Source organism: Leptodactylus fuscus, chromosome 3 (genome assembly GCF_031893055.1).
Source record: "Leptodactylus fuscus isolate aLepFus1 chromosome 3, aLepFus1.hap2, whole genome shotgun sequence".
Taxonomy (NCBI): domain Eukaryota; kingdom Metazoa; phylum Chordata; class Amphibia; order Anura; family Leptodactylidae; genus Leptodactylus; species Leptodactylus fuscus.
Window position 1 is genome coordinate 11,196,177 of NC_134267.1, and position 19,318 is coordinate 11,215,494.

General features: G+C 45.1%; 1 protein-coding gene across 1 annotated transcript in view; it reads left to right on the plus strand.

Annotated features, from left to right (window-relative positions):
- Window positions 1–19,318, plus strand: part of THADA (THADA armadillo repeat containing) — a 399,509-nt gene that overhangs the window by 295,756 nt on the left and 84,435 nt on the right. Inside the window, exon 30 of the mRNA XM_075267057.1 lies at window positions 16,799–16,917. Coding sequence (XP_075123158.1) covers window positions 16,799–16,917 — 119 coding nt within the window. The remainder of the gene's footprint in view (window positions 1–16,798; window positions 16,918–19,318) is intronic.

Here is a 19,318-nt window from a genome sequence, read left to right on the forward strand (position 1 = left end):
TTAAAGGATTATCTTATCTTATCTTAGTCTTAATGCACATGACCATAGTTTGTTGCTATATAACGGGCCCCATAGAAAAAAACAAGCCACAAAATATGGACCAGGTCCTATTCCTGTCCAGTTCTGAAGCTCGGGCCATTCATTCATTCATGGACGGCACCCACATAACAATCCATATGTTATCCATTGTGTTTTTATTGACCCGTACGGTGCGGACGGTCGTGTGTCTGAAACCTTAGTCTGTTTACAATTTGTAACAGACACGTTGTATTAACCTATGAGGGCCGACAATTCCGCGTCATGCGGGGCGGTGCACGCAGACGGTTTCCATAATGGGGCCTGTATTAAATCAGCTTTACTGGAAGGTTAAAAATGGTTCCTTCCAAAAAAAGAAAAAAAAAAAACCCAGCAAGACACATTAGGTTATGTTGATGGGGCTGTCACTGCTGAACTTGCCCCGGCGTTTACCTTGGACTGCACACCAGCGGTGAAATGGCACACTGAAAATTAATGGAAAACATTAATGTTGTTGTGTTAAGCTGACATCATGCTGAGCGTGGTTGGACGCGGAGTTTATAAAAAGCCTCATCTATATGCAGAGTGTGAAGACCTGCAGAGACTCCGCGAGGCCGGCTCTGATAACACCGCTCAATCATTTCCTCTATTACCGACGCCTGTTTATTTTTGCTCGGACCTCAGAATTCACAGGTGACCGTGCCAGCGAACATGGCGGACTATGAGATTTATAGGATATCAAAGGAAAAATACTTGTCAGGTCGTAAACGAAATGTATGAAAACATTAGAACGTGCTGGGGTGCTAAGTAAGGCTCCGTTCACATTGCCTTGTTGTTCATCCATTTCGTCATTCAGGGGTTGGCAGGACCGAATCTAAATATCTTAATAAAGAGTTAATAGGGAAGGTCCCCTCTTTAGGACGGCCATCTTGTCTGCCAGAGCAGCTACAAAGAGCATGGTCTATAGAGTATGGTCATGGTGTAATACTCAATTACTCCTGTGGGGGCACTGTCATGAGATTGAACAATTGCTTCCTGCTACGCCCACAGATTAGGGCGGGTTCACACCTGCGCCCGGTCTCCGCTTTGTGGATTTCCGTCTTCTGCCCGAGAAACTGGACAGGAAATCCGAAAGTCAGTTTCCGCCCGTGTGCGTCTTCTGATCTCCGCGGCGAAATCGTTTTTTTAACCGGACACAAAGTCCTGCATGTTTTAAAAAAAAAACGGAGAGGCAGAAGACGCTCACGGGCGAACACTTTGCAAACCCATTCAAGTGAATGGATTTGAAAACTGACCCCGCCGGGTTTCCGTCTCCCGTCCAGTTTCTCGGACAGAAGACGGAAACCTGCAAAGCGGAGACCGGGCGAAGGTGTGAACCCGCGCTTATAGATCATTACACAACAGCCTGGGTCACCGTATCATTGGGGGAACCTTCTAAACAAAATTGTGTAGGAGGGTCTTTGCTAATATATACAGAGGTGCATGTAGAGGGCACGAGCTTCCTATAGCAAGGTTCAACGTGGAGCCTTATACTGGAGCACTAAACCCCTGACTGTACCCCAGTCAATATACCGCTATAGAGGGTTGTCACCCCAATTCACTCACTCACTCCATGCAGTGTTACAAATGGCTGCATAACTGGCAAAAACTGCACAAAGGCCGCTCCTATGAGAGGAGTCATGGCGGCCTAAGGGGTGTAGCTATAGGGTGCGCAGAGAGTAATCCAAATGCTGTGTAGTACGCGAGGCCTGTGGTTGGCTTGCTATATAAGGGATTATTCACATCAGCATGCTTTATTTCTGTTGATCTGCTCCAGTTTAGGAGCAAAACAACAAAAGTGATGGCAGATCTGAAGGGCACCAAGGACATGACCCTGAAAGGGCTGGTACTCCTTTCACCATGTCAGTAAACTTACACGCCACAATCCCTTGTCTCTAGGGCTGAGCGATCGGAAAAGATCAGATCAGTAAAATTCACGATCGTGATCGGAATTCTAATCCTGATCTTTTCTAGCGGGATTGAGGTCGGAGGTTATCTCTAGATCGGCTCAACCCTAAAAGTGACTTTTCCCATAGAGAAGCATTGATTAAGGTTGAGGGATCGTAAAAGATCGGGTTCCGATCGGCGATCGAGCAAATTTCGCGATCGGCTGGAAAATGATCAGAAATCGGATTTTAAAATCGATCCTGAAATCTCAAGATCGTCTCAACCCCACGTCACACCGATTCTTTAATTTTCAGAGCATTTTTGGGGGTTTCTCTTTGCACTGGTGCTCTGACTCTGGGTCACATGACCGACCCCACTCTACTCCGTATACTGGCAGCAGGAGAAGAGCAGAGTCGGCCATGTGAGGCAGAAAGGGAAGACTTGAGAATGTATTGTAATCTTTGATAGTTCGCTGGTATAGTGCAATAGGTACTTGCCAAGTTATTCCCCCCGCGTGATCCCTTTAAGGATTTCCCCATGTTATCCCTTTAATTATAACGCACCGGCTGGCTTATTATCATGATGTGCAGCATTTTACCTATTAGAACCATCTCCAACCATCTTTTTATAGATAGTCCAAGTCCATAGTCTTTGTTGTAGCTCATGGAGTCACCTCTATGGGGCCCTAAAAGACCATATGGTCAGGGTTTGCCCTTGTAAAACAACCCCAATGACTATGGCAATGGAGACTCCGCGTCTTTTAGGAGTATTACTTCTGCTTTCAGTGGAGACATTATCGCCAGATCCTCGGAGGTTGCTGAGTTACATGAACACATTAGACACGATTGTGTGTCATCACAACGAATCCGTCTTACCTAAGCAAGATGCGCTGACCATGGGATGAGGCGTTTAACCATTCACAAAGAAAGGACAATCTTCTGTAACCTTATATACCCATTATTCACAATCTGAGAATATTGTGGTCTGCCTAAGTGGCTCCAAGATACTGGAGAGCATGTGACACATAAGCATGTGCTTGTATTAACTGGCTGCAAAAAAAGCCAAAGCCTTAAAAACAGACATTGCAAAACCAGATGTAGAGGATCAGGAGAGAAGAGCTACAAATGGCCGCAGTCAGTGAGACAGACCCCCCCCCCCCCCTCCTCTACCGCCACCCCGATATACACCAACAGGAAGACAAGACTTCATGCAATATAAGACGTCTGCTCCCCTCATATCCCCTTCTTACTGGACAGTCATAATATACAGTATACATTCCCAGGGTACAATGACTGGGATCTCCACAGAATGATGTGTCTGATATCAGAGGTAAGGAACATGAATTTCGTATAGAATTACCGTTCTCCATATGTACAATGCTTAAAGGGAGTCTGGGACTAGAATACAGCATATCACCCCAGCCCTGCAGATAGATAGGTTACTGTCACCAGAACCAGCATATCACCCCAGCCCTACAGATAGATAGGTTACTGTCACCAGACCCAGCATATCACCCCAGTCCTGCAGATAGATAGGTTAGTGTCACCAGAACCAGCATATCACCCCAGCCCTGCAGATAGATAGGTTACTGTCACCAGAACCAGCATATCACCCCAGCCCTGCAGATAGATAGGTTACTGTCACCAGAACCAGCATATCACCCCAGCCCTACAGATAGATAGGTTACTGTCACCAGACCCAGCATATCACCCCAGTCCTGCAGATAGATAGGTTAGTGTCACCAGAACCAGCATATCACCCCAGCCCTGCAGATAGATAGGTTAGTGTCACCAGAACCAGCATATCACCCCAGCCCTGCAGATAGATAGGTTACTGTCACCAGAACCAGCATATCACCCCAGCCCTGCAGATAGATAGGTTACTGTCACCAGAACCAGCATATCACCCCAGCCCTGCAGATAGATAGGTTACTGTCACCAGAACCAGCATATCACCCCAGCCATGCAGATAGATAGGTTACTGTCACCAGAACCAGCATATCACCCCAGCCCTGCAGATAGATAGGTTACTGTCACCAGAACCAGCATATCACCCCAGCCCTGCAGATAGATAGGTTACTGTCACCAGACCCAGCATATCACCCCAGCCCTGCAGATAGATAGGTTACTGTCACCAGAACCAGCATATCACCCCAGCCCTGCAGATAGATGGGTTAGTATCAACAGGTGGGGTGATATGCTGATTCTGGTGACAGACTCTCTTTAATGTGTATTTATATCAAAATATTGTAGACTTACCGTTTGTCATATCTGGGGTGTTTCTTTGCCTTCCTCTGGATTATCGGGTTGGGGCTCTTATCTGAGGACCTTATTTTTGGCCAGTCACCTGGATCATCACAGGAGCTCAGATAAGAGCCACATCCCCCATTATTTAGTAGGATATCATACAAGCTGTTATTACTTGTTCCTCTGCTTATTGCTAATAAAATGTATAAAAAATTTTTTGTAGACTTCAGACTTCAATGTTTTTTAGTTAATAATATGATACTTGTGTTCAACTCACATTGAGGTAAATGGGAAGGAGTTTGCATTTCTATCCCCTATGACGTGCTCGTGGGCTGCCGTGTGTGCGTTTCTCACCCTCTTCTGTACAAATCCAGTTAGGCATACAACAAAACATACAAGAGATTAATATACAAGCAGAGAGCGAGAGGAGAACTAACAAGCAAGCAGGGAATAATGAGCAAGCAAGCTAAGTGACTAGGTGACAAAAGAGTTCTTCGTAACCTACAACATGGCCGCTGGTGATCGTACCTTCCGGTATCCCGTTACAGTAGAAAGAGCAACTTCTCTCAACAGTGGTTGTTTGACTGCTGGAACCTCATAGATCTGGGATTACAAGGGCCTGGATCTCTGTCCCTGGGGATTAAAGGGTTATTCCCATCAGAGACATATAGCCACAGAATGTCATATCCTTTTAGGTGTCCACCTAAAGAGCCTCCTAAACTCTTCTCCTCCTTATGTGTTTGCTACATACTGATGACGTGGTTCATTTTTAGGGGTCTAGTATATTACAATTTGGAGCTTGTCCTATCTAGATCTGTAAAGCGGGCAGACGTGTCAACTCATCAGTGATCCTCAGGAGTCTCCTGGTTTTCAGGTCTCTTTCATCCGGCTGCTGACCCATTAGTATTCACTGCATTGCATATTAATGAACAGACGTCCAACCCCATATAATAATATTAGACCCCAATTAAACAATTGTCATTTATCTAATATGAAAATTAATAGAACTTGTGGCTCAGTTAGTCGGGTAACAGCTTTGCGTTTTATGTTTCTTGCATTTTATGTTTTCTTGGGTTCAAATCCTGGCTCACATCTATACCTATACCTCTATGAATATAAAGTTTAACTTTATTTTTTGTATTACAGTCCTATGAAAAAGTTTGGGCACCCCTATTAATCTTAATCATTTTTAGTTCTAAATATTTTGGTGTTTGCAGCAGCCATTTCAGTTTGATATATCTAATAACTGATAGACACAGTAATATTTCAGGATTGAAATGAGGTTTATTGTACTAACAGAACATGTGCAATATGCATTAAACCAAAATTTGACCGGTGCAAAAGTATGGGCACCTCAACAGAAAAGTGACATTAATATTTAGTAGATCCTCCTTTTGCAAAGATAACAGCCTCTAGTCGCTTCCTGTAGCTTTTAATCAGTTCCTGGATCCTGGATGAAGGGATTTTGGACCAACAATTCAAGTTCAGTTAAGTTAGATGGTCGCCGAGCATGGACAGCCCGCTTCAAATCATCCCACAGATGTTCAATGATATTCAGGTCTGGGGACTGGGATGGCCATTCCAGAACATTGTAATTGTTCCTCTGCATGAATGCCTGAGGATTTGGAGCGGTGTTTTGGATCATTGTCTTGCTGAAATATCCATCCCCGGCGTAACTTCAACTTCGTCACTGATTCTTGAACATTATTCTCAAGAATCTGCTGATACTGAGTGGAATCCATGTGACCCTCAACTTTAACAAGATTCCCGATGCCGGCATTGGCCACACAGCCCCAAAGCATGATGGAACCTCCACCAAATTTTACAGTGGGTAGCATGTGTTTTTCTTGGAATGCTGTTTCTTTTTGGACGCCATGCATAACGCCTTTTTTTTTTATAACCAAACAACTCAATTTTTGTTTCCAAAATGAAGTTGCCTTGTCCAAATGTGCTTTTTCATACCTCAGGCAACTCTATTTGTGGCGTACGTGCAGAAACGGCTTCTTTCTCATCACTCTCCCATACAGCTTCTATTTGTGCAAAGTGCGCTGTATTGTTGACCGATGCACAGTGACACCATCTGCAGCAAGATGATGCTGCAGCTCTTTGGAGGTGGTCTGTGGATTGTCCTTGACTGTTCTCACCATTCTTCTTCTCTGCCTTTCTGATATTTTTCTTGGCCTGCCACTTCTGGGCTTAACAAGAACTGTCCCTGTGGTCTTCCATTTCCTTACTATGTTCCTCACAGTGGAAACTGACAGGTTAAATCTCTGAGACAACGTTTTGTATCCTTCCCCTGAACAACTATGTTGAACAATCTTTGTTTTCAGATCATTTGAGAGCGGGCTGTCCATGTTCGGCGACCATCAAACTTAACTGAACTTGAATTGTTTTGTAGAAAGAAATGGTCCAAAATCCCTTAATCCAGGATCCAGGAACTGATTAAAAGCTACAGGAAGCGACTAGAGGCTGTTATCTTTGCAAAAGGAGGATGTACTAAATATTAATGTCACTTTTCTGTTGAGGTGCCCATATTTTTGCACCGGTCAAATTTTGGTTTAATGCATATTGCGCATTTTCTGTTAGTACAATAAACCTCATTTCAATCCTGAAATATTACTGTGTCCATCAGTTATTAGATATATCAGACTGATATGGCTGCTGCAAACACCAAAATATTTAGAACTAAAAATGATTAAGATTAATAGGGGTGCCCAAACTTTTTCATAGGACTGTAGGTGTGAGCTGGGATTTGAACCCAAGAAACATAAAATGCAAAGCTGTTACCCGACTAACTGAGCCACAAGCTCTATTAGTTTCCATATTAGATAAATAAAAATGGCCCCATTGTTTATTTGAATTAACCACCAATCTGGGGTCTAATATTATTATTTGGGGTTTGGATTTATATCCATGCCTTTTCATAAAGGCCACGCCCCTTAAAACAGTCACCCCCACTTTTGCCATGACATGGTCTCCTTTCCTGGATTTACATAATTATATTATTATAATACCTGACATTTCCTAATCATTCTGGCCTAGTAAAGCCAGCGGGGACCTGACACAACTGTTAGTACAGGAAACAATACAGAAAAAGCCTTCACTTCAGACAAGTCCGCCCTGGTAAACAGGATCGAGAGCAGCGTCCATATACATGGCCACATGTCATATAAGAGGTTGGAGTGTATATATGCTTATACAGTAGTAAAATCTGACCTCATATAAAGCAAAGGTTCTCCTTAAAATACTAGATTTTCAGGTGTCAAAACACCCTTGCCCCCCCCCCCTTATGTTTTCTGAATCAAGTGGCCCCTCTATTTACTTGATACTGGCACTAGGTCTTGTGTCCTGCGGATAGTAACCAGGCGTCCATCTTCCTATGTTCTGTTAGAAGTTCATAAATGAACAGAAGGGGTTCACCTATTTGAGCCCCCTATTTATTAGCCAGAGCAGTGAGGTGGCTACAAAAAGTGTCTCCCACTTTGGAGTACCCACTGGAGTACCCCAGTACCCAGCAACTACTGCACCCAAAAACTCCATCCATTTTAATTTTTGAAATTTTCCAGTAGCTGCTGCATTACCCCCTCCTCGGCTTATACTCGAGTCAATAAGTTTTCCCAGTTTTTTTGTGGTAAAATTAGGGGCCTCGGCTTATACTCGAGTATATAGGGTATATGTTATTGTGGGCAAGGTAGCTCGGTAGAAGCAGTGGTGTTGGACCCAACCAGTCATAGACAGGGACACAAATCTTGCAGCAAAGCAGTTTATTTAAGAAAAACGACAAAATAAATAAACCTTTACGTCAGGCACAGGAAAAGCAAAATAAAATACAGCCTTAACTTTAGGCAAAATAATATCAAATAAAATCCTGCTCGTCTGAGCGCTAACTAAACATAAACTACTAACTGTACGTGTGGCTTACTACCAGCCACACAAAATCAACCCAAAAAAACACCATACCGTACTCAAGGCTCTCAGTGTCAGGACAGACCCCGGCACTTCATCTACTCCCAGGATCTGCCCTGACGTGCAGGCTCTGCAGCCTTTTATGGCCCAGTAATGAGCCTGTGACCCACAGCTTGGGGCTGAGGCCTACTCAAGACCTGCACTTTGGGAATCTGGGGGAGATATACCATGACTCCAGCACTCTGCCTGTCACTTTCTCACAATATAGATATATAGCTATACGTAAAATCCTGCCCGGCACAGCAGATGTTCAGCCTGAATTAAGCGAGTGCAATAAACTCTATACATTCCAGTAAATATTTATATTTTCCGTCCCTATGTTTCAGTTTTATGTCATATGTTTTGAAATATTTCACATTTTTTTGGGTCATATACAGAATGTCCGCCATATAGATTTTATTTTTGTCGTATTATCTTTCGATCATTGTCACATTAGTAAATCCTGAGTTTGTTTTGATAAGATATTGCAGAGAAAGTTGAGACTATTCAGATTTTACACCAAAAGTTGGAAGGGCTAATAAATGTAGTATAGCAAATATGCATTTTTTTTTCCAAAAACAGCGCCTCTGTTGTCTAGAGGCTGTGTCTGGTACTGCAACATTCAAATCAATGGAGCTGAGGGTAGTGTCATCAATCTTCTCTGTATTCCCGGGCCATGTCCCTCATGTCTGCTCCTGTGCCTTTTCATATAGTGTGTTTGACCCTTTAAGACCTCTTTTAACTCTTCTGTATGGTTCCAGCCACTTCCTTGTAAAGTTCCTCACTTACTAGTTCCGGTGAAGGTTTCCTCTGTTGCTGTATTTCCTGGTTGTGTTGCGTTTGACCTCAGCTTGCTCCCCTGACTCTGATCCTGTTCCACCTGCCCTGACTCATTGCCTATGTATCAGATGGAACAAACTCTGCCAACCCAGACCTTATCTGTCCGTCTTTTTTCTCCATCTGTTCCTTCAGTGTTTTGCCTTGGCATCTTTATATCTACCTGGGCTAGTGGTCACTGAACGAAGAGGTAGCCAAGTCCAGATCCCTGTAAGGGAATTAAATGGTTAAAATCAGGAGCTCACGTAGAAAAAGTTGGCCAGGTCAGGTCAGGCAGAGTTTGTTCTATCTGATACATAGGAGTAGTGCTAAGCCAAATCTGTTCGTTAGCACCGTGTATACCCATGGGCTGCATTACATTAGGCTGCAATTCAAAAGATGATCATAAGTGGTCCCGCCCCCTTGACTAGTAGATCCTAGCCTGCATGATCACTAACAGGGCTTATAGCTTTGGAATAACTGAACAGATTTGGATAAACAAGACACCAAAATGCTCAGGGTGACAGCGCAGATCACATGATGGATGTCATTGTCTTTACAGACCTGGTGACTGGTCCTCTTTAAGAAGACATTAGTATTATAGTTGCCACGTAGTCCAGGGGGCTCAGTTAGTTATAGGGTTTACTTTTTGGTCCAGAAGCTTCAAGTTAGATGTCTCCACTTTTTCCTACATCGGTTTCAGTTTTGTAATGATGGACATCCGACGGACCCCATTATAGTCCAAGAGGTTTGTCGGACTCTGTGTGTTACAGCTGTTTTAGCGGTCTGTCTCTCCAACGTCTAGGTCCCCCACAGACCCCGTACAACGGAGAGGCGACAATAGTGTCAGCCTAGTGGTCATGGTTAGTCTGTGGAGCTGAACTACGCCAAATATATTGTATTTCGAACTGGTTTTGGACGACTCTTTTAGATTCGCCGGATGTCTCCAGCATCGTGTGATATTTGATACATTTTGCGGAACACAGATTCCAGCAAAGTCGCCTTTAGACGTTCCCTTATGATAAATCCCACCTCATACTCAGTTTAATGTGATCTATGTGGATATTTTGCCTTCCTATAATTGAAGAATTTCCAGACATCAAGTGATATTAATGCTCTGCTCTTTGGAATTCTTTTTTTTTTTTTTTTTTTTTTTTTTAATAGATGTTTTTGGATCATTTTTTCCGTCCTATAAACAGAACAGCTGTAACCCTGTGACACCGACATGGAGATTAAACAGAGATTATTTTTCTGTCCCGTCTACTGCTGAATCTGTAGCAAGGAAACGTCATGTTACCGGCCCTGCCATCTCTTTATTTTTGGGATATGTGTTGGCTCCTTGCAGCCCTCCCTCGCCTTCTGTGAGCTTTTTCCAACACGGACGGATTTTCACGGCATCTGTTCACATGTGGCAGAAATGCTGCAGATATTTTGTTGCCTTCAGACCGATACATTGTTGCAAGAGATCTGTGTTTAGCTCACAGAGCATTGCCTAGACTGGATCAGGACCATACCTTTGTGGTCACAAAACAATGTTGCAATGCTGAGGTAATCATCTTTTTATCGATATGCAAAATAGCTGGCAAGTGCACCAGGGGCGGAGCCTAATTTAGGATATTGGCCTTCATACAGCCCGCCGTGATGCAGGCAGAGTATGTAAATATCATTCACATCTACAGAGACGTTGCAGGACTGCAATTCCAGCTGTTGTCTGTAGGTAAATTTAGCAATTCAAACCCCGCCCCCGATGCACTTGAGGCAGATTTGTATATCCGTAAAAAGATGGTTTTCTTTGCATTGCTTCAGCAGTTTCTCACCAAAAAAAAAGTTATGTCTTTACCTCTATTAAAAGCCATTATGTGGCACTATTATTTAGGACTGGACACACTCCCTTTAAAGGGGGTGTCCATTGAGTTTACCCGACCCAGAAGACTCTTGATGGTGGACCTGGAGTTTCCGTCCTAGTTCCAACGCTCGGGTCACATGATCGGAATTGGAATCAGAATCAACTCTTTGCCCCACACCCTCCCACCTCCCCTGATCTCACCTATGTTTTGGGGCCTGGCTTTATCAGAGGAGGAGGGAGTGGGTGAAGTAGCCCGTAGGTCAGAGTAATTGGTCCAATCAAGGGACCAGGGGGTTGGAGCCTCCTAATTCATCGTCAAGAGTCTACCAGACCCGTTAAAGGGATCCTATTATTAAAACTCAATTTTTTCTGCCTACCACGTAGGAATAGCCGTAAGAAAGGCTATTCTTCTCCTACCTTTAGATGTCTTCTTTGCGCCGCCATTCGGTATATAATCTGGTTTTCGTTGGTATGCAAATGAGTTCTCTCGCAGCACTGGGGGCGTCCCCAATGCTGCGAGAGAACTCTCCAGCGCCACCTTCATCTTCTTCAGGAACGGCTTCTTTACGTGTCTTCTTCCGGCGGTGGCTTCAAAATTCTAGGCCTAGGGCAAAGCTGACTGCGCATGCCCGCCGGCCACAAGAAAGTGGCTGCTTACACAGTATCGTAAGCGGCAGCGCCACACCTCCCATGAGGCGACTTGAAGCGACCGCTTCAGGAGGTGCTATGCCGGGGCATTTTTGCTGACGTAAGCCAGTCCAGGACAAGCTGTCCTGGACTGGCTTAGCGTCACCGTCTCAACAGCCTGGCACGGAAGCGAGCGGTGGATTGAGGCGGCCCTGTGGACGCAGCGCTGCTCCAGCGGCCGCCCCTCACGCTTAGCAGAGAGCAGATCCTCTCCCTGCCTGCTCTCTGCCTTCTAACGACGCTCGCTCAGCCCCGCCCCCTCTGCTCTGAACCCCTTGGGGGGGGCGGCTTTCTGATGTCCGTCTCAGGCGGCACAAACCCTAGGCTCACCCCTGGTAAGCGGCCATTTTCTTGTGGCCGGCAGGCATGCGCAGTCGGTTCCCCGAGGCCTAGAAGTTTGAAGCCACTGCCGGAAGAAGACCCGTTCCTGAAAAAGATGGAGGCGGTCCTGGAGAGTTCTCTTGCAGCATTGGGGACGCCCCCAGTGCTGCGAGATAACTCATTTGCATACAGACAAAAACTGGATTATATACCGAACGGCGGCGCGGAGAAGACCTCTAAAGGTAGGAGAAGAATAACCTTTCTTAAGGCTATTCCTACGTGGTCGGCAGAAAAAAATTGAGTTTTAATGATAGGATCCCTTTAAACTAATCTCATCTCCCCTGACATCCCCTTTAAACCCCTCCTATGGAGCTCCCTCTGACCTATCTGCTGATCTCTATGGTTCCCAGCAGGAGGAGACACTTTGATCTTATTATCCAGAGACCCTTCTAACAAGTAGGACTTGTCCATGTCAGAAACCCCTTTAAATTCTGTCTAGGACACACATTTGGCCCCAGCACCCCTCCCTTCCATGGGGGGGGGGGGGAGGATATTTTATTCTGCCGTTTTTGCTTTTTCAGGTTTTTCTGCTCATGTCAGATTAATTTCACACTTCTGAGAAGTCTACAAAAGAAGCTGTTGTGGAAACGCTGGCACCGAAGAGAATTCTGACATGTTTGTCACTTCTTAAGAAGAAGGGGATCGCGGATTTCTCTTAAAGCGTAAAACACACACAGGCCTCCAGTGATTGAGCCGCTTTCCGTCACACTTACATAATTGCAATTTTTTTTTTCTTTTTTTCTGTTCAGTAAGCTCGCTCCTCTCCGCCACCTCCTGTCACACTGACCCAAAGTCATAAAACGTTTGCTTGCTTGCCCTTGGTCCTGTTTGTCTAAATGATGTGTACACTATAAATATTCACGTTTCTGAGGGACCGTATTCCTAACAATCCTTCTACTGTTCTCGCCTTCTCCGCAGAGAAGCAACTTGACATCACCGCGGACTCTACTTTTCCCGGCAATGTCCTTAAAAAAATACAGCTGTTTCGGCCGACGAAATAAAACACTGTGTAAACAGAGCCTTGGAAAAATGTGGCACAAAGGGGTGAAGTAACAGAGCCGAGAAAACAGATTAAAAAATGGTGTTATCAGGGGCCGGTGATTTACTGTTCATGTGGTTTGTTCCCGTAGACCAGGTACGGCGAAAAAAAAACCTACAAGTCTGCGGGATATTGCTACGTCTGGTTCCAGGATTCCGGTTTGCCGAGTGTCTGATGTCTAAATATACCGGCTATTAATGTAAAGTGTGGGCCGGCGCTTTAAAGGGATACACTGCTGTGACTAGTAAAAAATGTATCAATATTCATGCTCCGCCCCCTTGACACTGCACCAAAGCTAAAGGATTGAAAGGGGTTGTCCGGATAAAAAAAAAAAGAATACAACCTAGTCCCCCGTTTTTATTTCGGACGACGGGTCCGCCGCTTCCTCAGGTCCACAGACTACTGGGGCCAGAAGTACGAAACTTGACTATGGCCAGATTGCGGTGACATCATCAGTGTCCACCGTGTGATTGGCCGCTGCAGTCACTTGACCTTCTGCACGTGGTTCTTCTAGCCCATAGACTGGAAGGAACAAGGAATGCGCCGCCAGAAACGAGGACGGGGAGGTATCTATTAGTTTCCTTATTTTTTTTTTTATGCTATCCAACCTCCTTAAAGGGATCCTATTATTAAAATGTTTTTTTTCCCGACTAACACATCGGAATAGCCTTAAGAAAGTCTATTCGTCTCCTACCTTTCGTTGTCTTCTCTGCGCCGCCGTTCGCTTGAAATTCCGTTTTTTGTCGGTATGTAAATTAGTTCTCTCGCAGCACTGGGGGCGGGCCCCAGCGCTCAAACAGCACTGGGGGCGGGCCCAATGCTGCCAGAGAACTCTCCAGCGCTGCCTCCATCTTCTTCTGGAACAAAGTCTTCACCGCATCTTCTTCTTGCGGTGGCTTGTAACTTCTAGGCCTAGGGCAAAGCCGACTACGCATGCTCACGACCACAAGAAAAATGGCCGCTTACACAGTATTGGAAGCTGCCATTTTCTCTTGGCTGGCGGGCATGCGCAGTCGGCTTGCCCTAGGCCCAAGGCCTAGAAGTTACAAGCCACCGCAGGAAGAAGATGCGGTGAAGATCTCGTTCCAGAAGAAGATGGAGGCGGCGCTGGAGAGTTCTCTGGCAGCATTGGGCCCGCCCCCAGTGCTGTTTGAGAGAAAGAACTTATTTGCTTACAGAAGAAAACCGGGATTTATACCGAACGGCGCCGCGGAGAAGACATCTAAAGGTAGGAGAAGAATAGACTTTCTTAAGGATATTCCTGTGTGTGATCGAGAAAAAATATTGTTTTAATGATAGAATCCCTTTAAAATATTGATATTAGGATCAGCACCCGCACCCCTCAGCTGTTGGAAGAGGCTTCAGTGTTTGGGTGATTGCTGCAGCCAATTCATTGCTTACACAGCGCCACCTATTGTATAGTGGCTGTGTTTGGTATTGCAATTCACTTGACTGTAATTGCACTGCATTCGATTGGAACAGGGCAAGTAACTGACATGGCCTGTGATATGGAAGTGACACTTATATGAGCGATGCTACAGCTTCCAATAGATAATCCTTGAAGGTGTGGCTTTCAGTCGCTGAAAAATCAAGCAAATTTACCATTCAGGAGCCTGGGAAAGCAGGTTTGACAATCCGGTAGAAACTCTAAAGGCCGCCATATTGGCAGTCACCCAGCTTTTCGGTGTCTATACATGCACTGACGACAAATATAGAATTTCCCAAACCTACACGTGCCCGCGTCCCGGACTGCACACAACTTCTCCGAGAGCAGCGCCGCTCTAAACCAGAAATGAAAACAGCCGCGCTATATATGGCATATACCACTGTATATATAGACTTACTCCTATCTAGGTTTGGGTTTTTTTAATTGCTGTTTTTTCTTTTTCCTCCTGTAATCCGGAGATTTTACTACAGGTCATGTCTGTGCCCAGAGGGGCTATTTATAAGCTGAGGTCGGGGTATAGACTAGCGATCTGTTATAGGAACGGCTTCATGTGGGAACGCTACGCACCGCACCACGTCTCCACCTGTCCTATGGCTGAACCTGTATCAAACATCAAACCCAGGTCCTATAGAGATTAGAAGGGTCTATGTGTATTTTTGTAAAATTTTGCAGCGGTTCTGGATGAAAGGGACTGAATTATAGGGAAAAAAAATCAGAACATAAAGTAATATCACTATAAATAGATAACTCCACGGGCCTCGTACCAAACTATTGAATGCCCGTATTCCCTTAAATCAGACTCCAGACCCCGGACTAAGGACGCTTAGGCCCCATCCACATGGTGATATCCCTTATTATGGATCCATCCCCTATGCGGACCCATGGGCCTTATATTTGGATCAGGCCATATTCCCTTTCTGTAGCTTGGGCCATCTATTCTATCCTAATACACAGACTGAACGCGGATGCCATCCCTGTGACGCCCATTACGTTTTCCATGGATGATCGTGTTCATGGAGCCTCAATCTGACCCCAAAATTAATCAGACCCCCACATCAGATTAGAAACAAAGTATCTCTTCCCGCTCCCGGAATCTCTTGTCCTTAGAATTCTAAACAGGTCATGCGCATCAGGACGTTGTCCGCACCACAGCAGACACAATCTGGTCACCATCATGACTTTGTGCCAGGAGGCCTGTGGACCCCATGGAGTTTGGGACCCAGTTGCCCCTTGACCACTGTGATGCCAATAGTCACCCCACGGGCCATAAGTAAACAAACATTTATTACATAGTAACACTTGTGCAGATCATTCCGGCCTCCTCCACACCGAGCTCTGTCTGCTCCGCTCTTGTCTTTGGTGATTTTTGGGTCATTGCAAAAAAACAACGCCGAGATCTACGGAACAATTCGGAACTCCAACACACGTCAAGAAGGAAGCAGTTCTGCAAGTGATATTATTTAATAGTGCACTGTCCTCCTGTACATGCAGAGCATTAAGATTGGATAATTAATTAGATCTATAGTTTGTTACAGATTTACTTTCATAAGAATTCCGTCACCGCCTTCTTTACCATTTCGGCCTGACCGGCGCTGTCCGAGTCGGTGGTTTGGCCCATCAACCCCACGGCTACATACATCCTGGGTATTGCTGCCATGTACAATTGGACAGACTGTCTAATTGTGTAGGGACACGCCCCTTTGACATTCACCAATTTGTTCCTATATTTCCAGGAGGAATAACAGGAGTAACACCGGGCAGAATCTTTAAATTGTCAACAGAGCCCAGAATTTGCATTAGAAGATTCATCTCTGAACACTCTGAAATGTTTTACTAGACTCCTTGGTTATATCTGTCCCTGGAAAAGCTGGGTGACATCAAAAACATCTCCACTCGATCTCCCGTGGTGGTTTGTGCTTGGCCTTCCTAGTGTCTTGAGTGACTCATTCAAGTGAAACCTCCTTTGCCTATTGGGCAGGGTTGCCATTCAGGAGTCTGGGAAAGCTGTGTGATGGTCAGTGTTGCCTCCCCCTGCTTGAGTGTATTGTCCCTCTGTGTCCTAATTCATGAGGAGCGGGGTTGGTTAGGAAGCGTCGGCCACATAGCGGCTGTAGAAGTATTGGCCGCGGTGTATGGGGTAGATGTTGGATTTCGGCGTGCCAGCTCCTCATCGGTTGTTTTTAATTAGAAGGATGTGATTTCATTAGGAAACCATGATGGCAGGGTGAGGTCATTTTGGCTTTTTTTCATTCTCCATGAAAGGCCGTGATTTATAAACCAGGACGGGATTTGGGCCTAGTAATGTGCGGCCTCCTCCAATGGCTTCCACCCCTCGCTCACAGGTGCCCGTCTCCTCATCAAAGGACGGGTTCTGATGAGCGGCGGGTTCACAGGAGCTGGGATTACAGCGTGTTTTTTCTGATTTTTTCCCCCCCTTCTGTTTCTCTTAGGTTTTATACATGCTGCAAACCTTCTTCGAGGCGAAACACATAACTAATTCAGAGAGACTTCAGCAGGAGATCCGTGACATCACCGACAGCTTGAAAGCCAGGCTGTGGCTCGCCAAAAGGTATAAGTCGCTGATGAGGTGTAAGGAAAGATTCTTCTCTGTCGTGAGAATCAATCAGGAAAAGTAAAAGAAAAATAATTAACGTGTAACGAATTTCTAAATTTTTTTTCATAAATCCATAGTTCGTGGGAAGATAACACACTTTGTAACGTAGTTTAGTAAAGAAAATGGACTTGTTTGTCTTCTAAGGCTCAAATGTATACTATAGAAGTCTATGGAGAGGGGAGGAGGAGGAGGAACAAGAAGAAGACTCTTCAAAACAGAGACATCTGCACTCTAGAGAGACAGTTCTCTTTCACAGCACAGTTGGGTTATCAGGAATTACTACCCAGCTTTCCCCTGACTCATTCAATGCTGTAAATGGCCTCTCTCCCTCCCCTCTCCATAGACTTCATTGTGAACTGACACTACTGGTGTACAGAGCATGAACAAAATTACTCAGTTACAGACATAAACATACAGACTTTTTCTTTAGTGGAATATATTGGAAGATTTTTTTTCCCCTTCAATATTGATTTATGAAAAAGTAATATACATCAAATATTAGAGGGGGTGTCCATTTTGGACAGTCTGTTTTTGGATAAAATGGTTTCCTGACAACAAGCTCATCTCAGATGATCTCGCTGCCGGGTCCAACATGGATCAGCTGTGAACTGAGAACCAGCAGAAAGTGGCCTGTTTTCCTACAGCACCCCCGCAGGTGAAACGATGCATTACACAGTCCCCAGTATTAGGCCAATGACCTGAGTAGGGCGACTTCTCCTGAAATTCAACATGGCAGATCCCTCTTTTCCCCAACAGCCCAACAAGACACCCCCCTACACATTAGATGGTCGTCCAGTTCTGTCAAAATCGGAGGTTTGGCTGGAACTTTCAGGGGGCGTTCCATCTCCAAATTGAATTTATACAATGACCTAACCACAGAATGGGTTAGCGGACATCATGCTTTGTGCAGCGCCATCTGGTAGAGATGGTGGAATAGCTCTGTAAATATGACATCCAATGGAGCGTGCCACGTAGGAAGTCGAAGGCACGGCAGGACCCTTAGACATCCATAGGTGACCTGTTACCATTGGGTGGCCTTGGGCATAAGGCTATAGAGCCTAGGCAAGGAAGTCTAGGTCTGTATTCGCTTACTCCTTGGCCTGGAGGATTATTATTGTTGGACTGCCTCTGTAATCCACAACTAATATCCCGTATTCCAGTTTCTTCTTATGACTGTGAACAAACATGACTGACTTTACCCGAATAGTGTCATATATCCCAGCAGTGTCCCCCGAGAACAGAGCCGTGCGGTCAGGGCGTGCCCAGTCCCTACACTTGTGTATTGAGTAACCTAGATGTCAATATTTCTTGTGTACGGCACATCTGTATACATCTGTATACATCAGCAATGCTTCCCATTCATTAGTCAAGAGGCCACTGTTCCGTAAAACTGTAAATTTACTGAATAAATAGAAAAAAAAAACCTCCTGGAAATACAAGTCCTGCCCTTGACCTCTTCTATCCTGTCACTACATTCAGTTCTTCCAATCCAGGATTACTGAAAAATAACTGCTGTATTTTCCAGAAACAGCGCCCCCCTTGTCTATAGGCCGTGTCTAGTATTACAGCTTAGCTACATTCCCTTGAATAGGGTTGAGCTGCAATACTAGACATAGATCAAGGACAAAGTGGCGCTGTTTCTGGAGGGAAAAAAATGCCTTTTTTTGTATCTGTTTTAATCTGGGTTTTTTAGAGAAATGTTGGTGCTAGATAGGTTATTAGTATGAGACTGGTGGGGTTTGACACCCGAACACCCCCTCCAATCAGCTTTTCTCTGAAGCTGGTACGTAGAGAATGGAGCAGGAAGTAGATAGCTCCGTTCCGTGTGTAGTGGCCAGAACTGGTACTGCATGTCACTTGAATGTACCTGGGGCTTGGTTGCCTCTGGCGGAGCAGACGTGATCCCTGTCGTCTCCGGTAGTCCCATTGAAGTGAATGGGAGCGCGGGTTTGTACACACCTACGTATAGCCTGGCTGTGGAACCACCACCAATTCTGAGCAAGGGGTTTCAGTGGTCAGACCCCACCAATTTGTCCTCTCTCCTATGGGTAACTATTTAACCCTTTAACAGCTAGGTTTTCCCATTGTTCAATTGCCCACTAGTCTGCCAGCTCCGGTGGTCTGGCCTCATGCTATAATCCGATGAATTCCAGATTATCAGAAGATAATTAGAAATGGATGCTGATGTGCGTTCTCCGTGGCCTGTCGTGTCTCGCTGTCTCGTGCCCGCTCCGAACACTTCTCATTACCAGTATAATGTGATTTTTCCATTGCTGGTTTAGCTTTGCAGCTTATGTCCTGATCAGAATCATATGCAGCGGGCCTAGATTGAATTACATTGAATAATACATTAGGT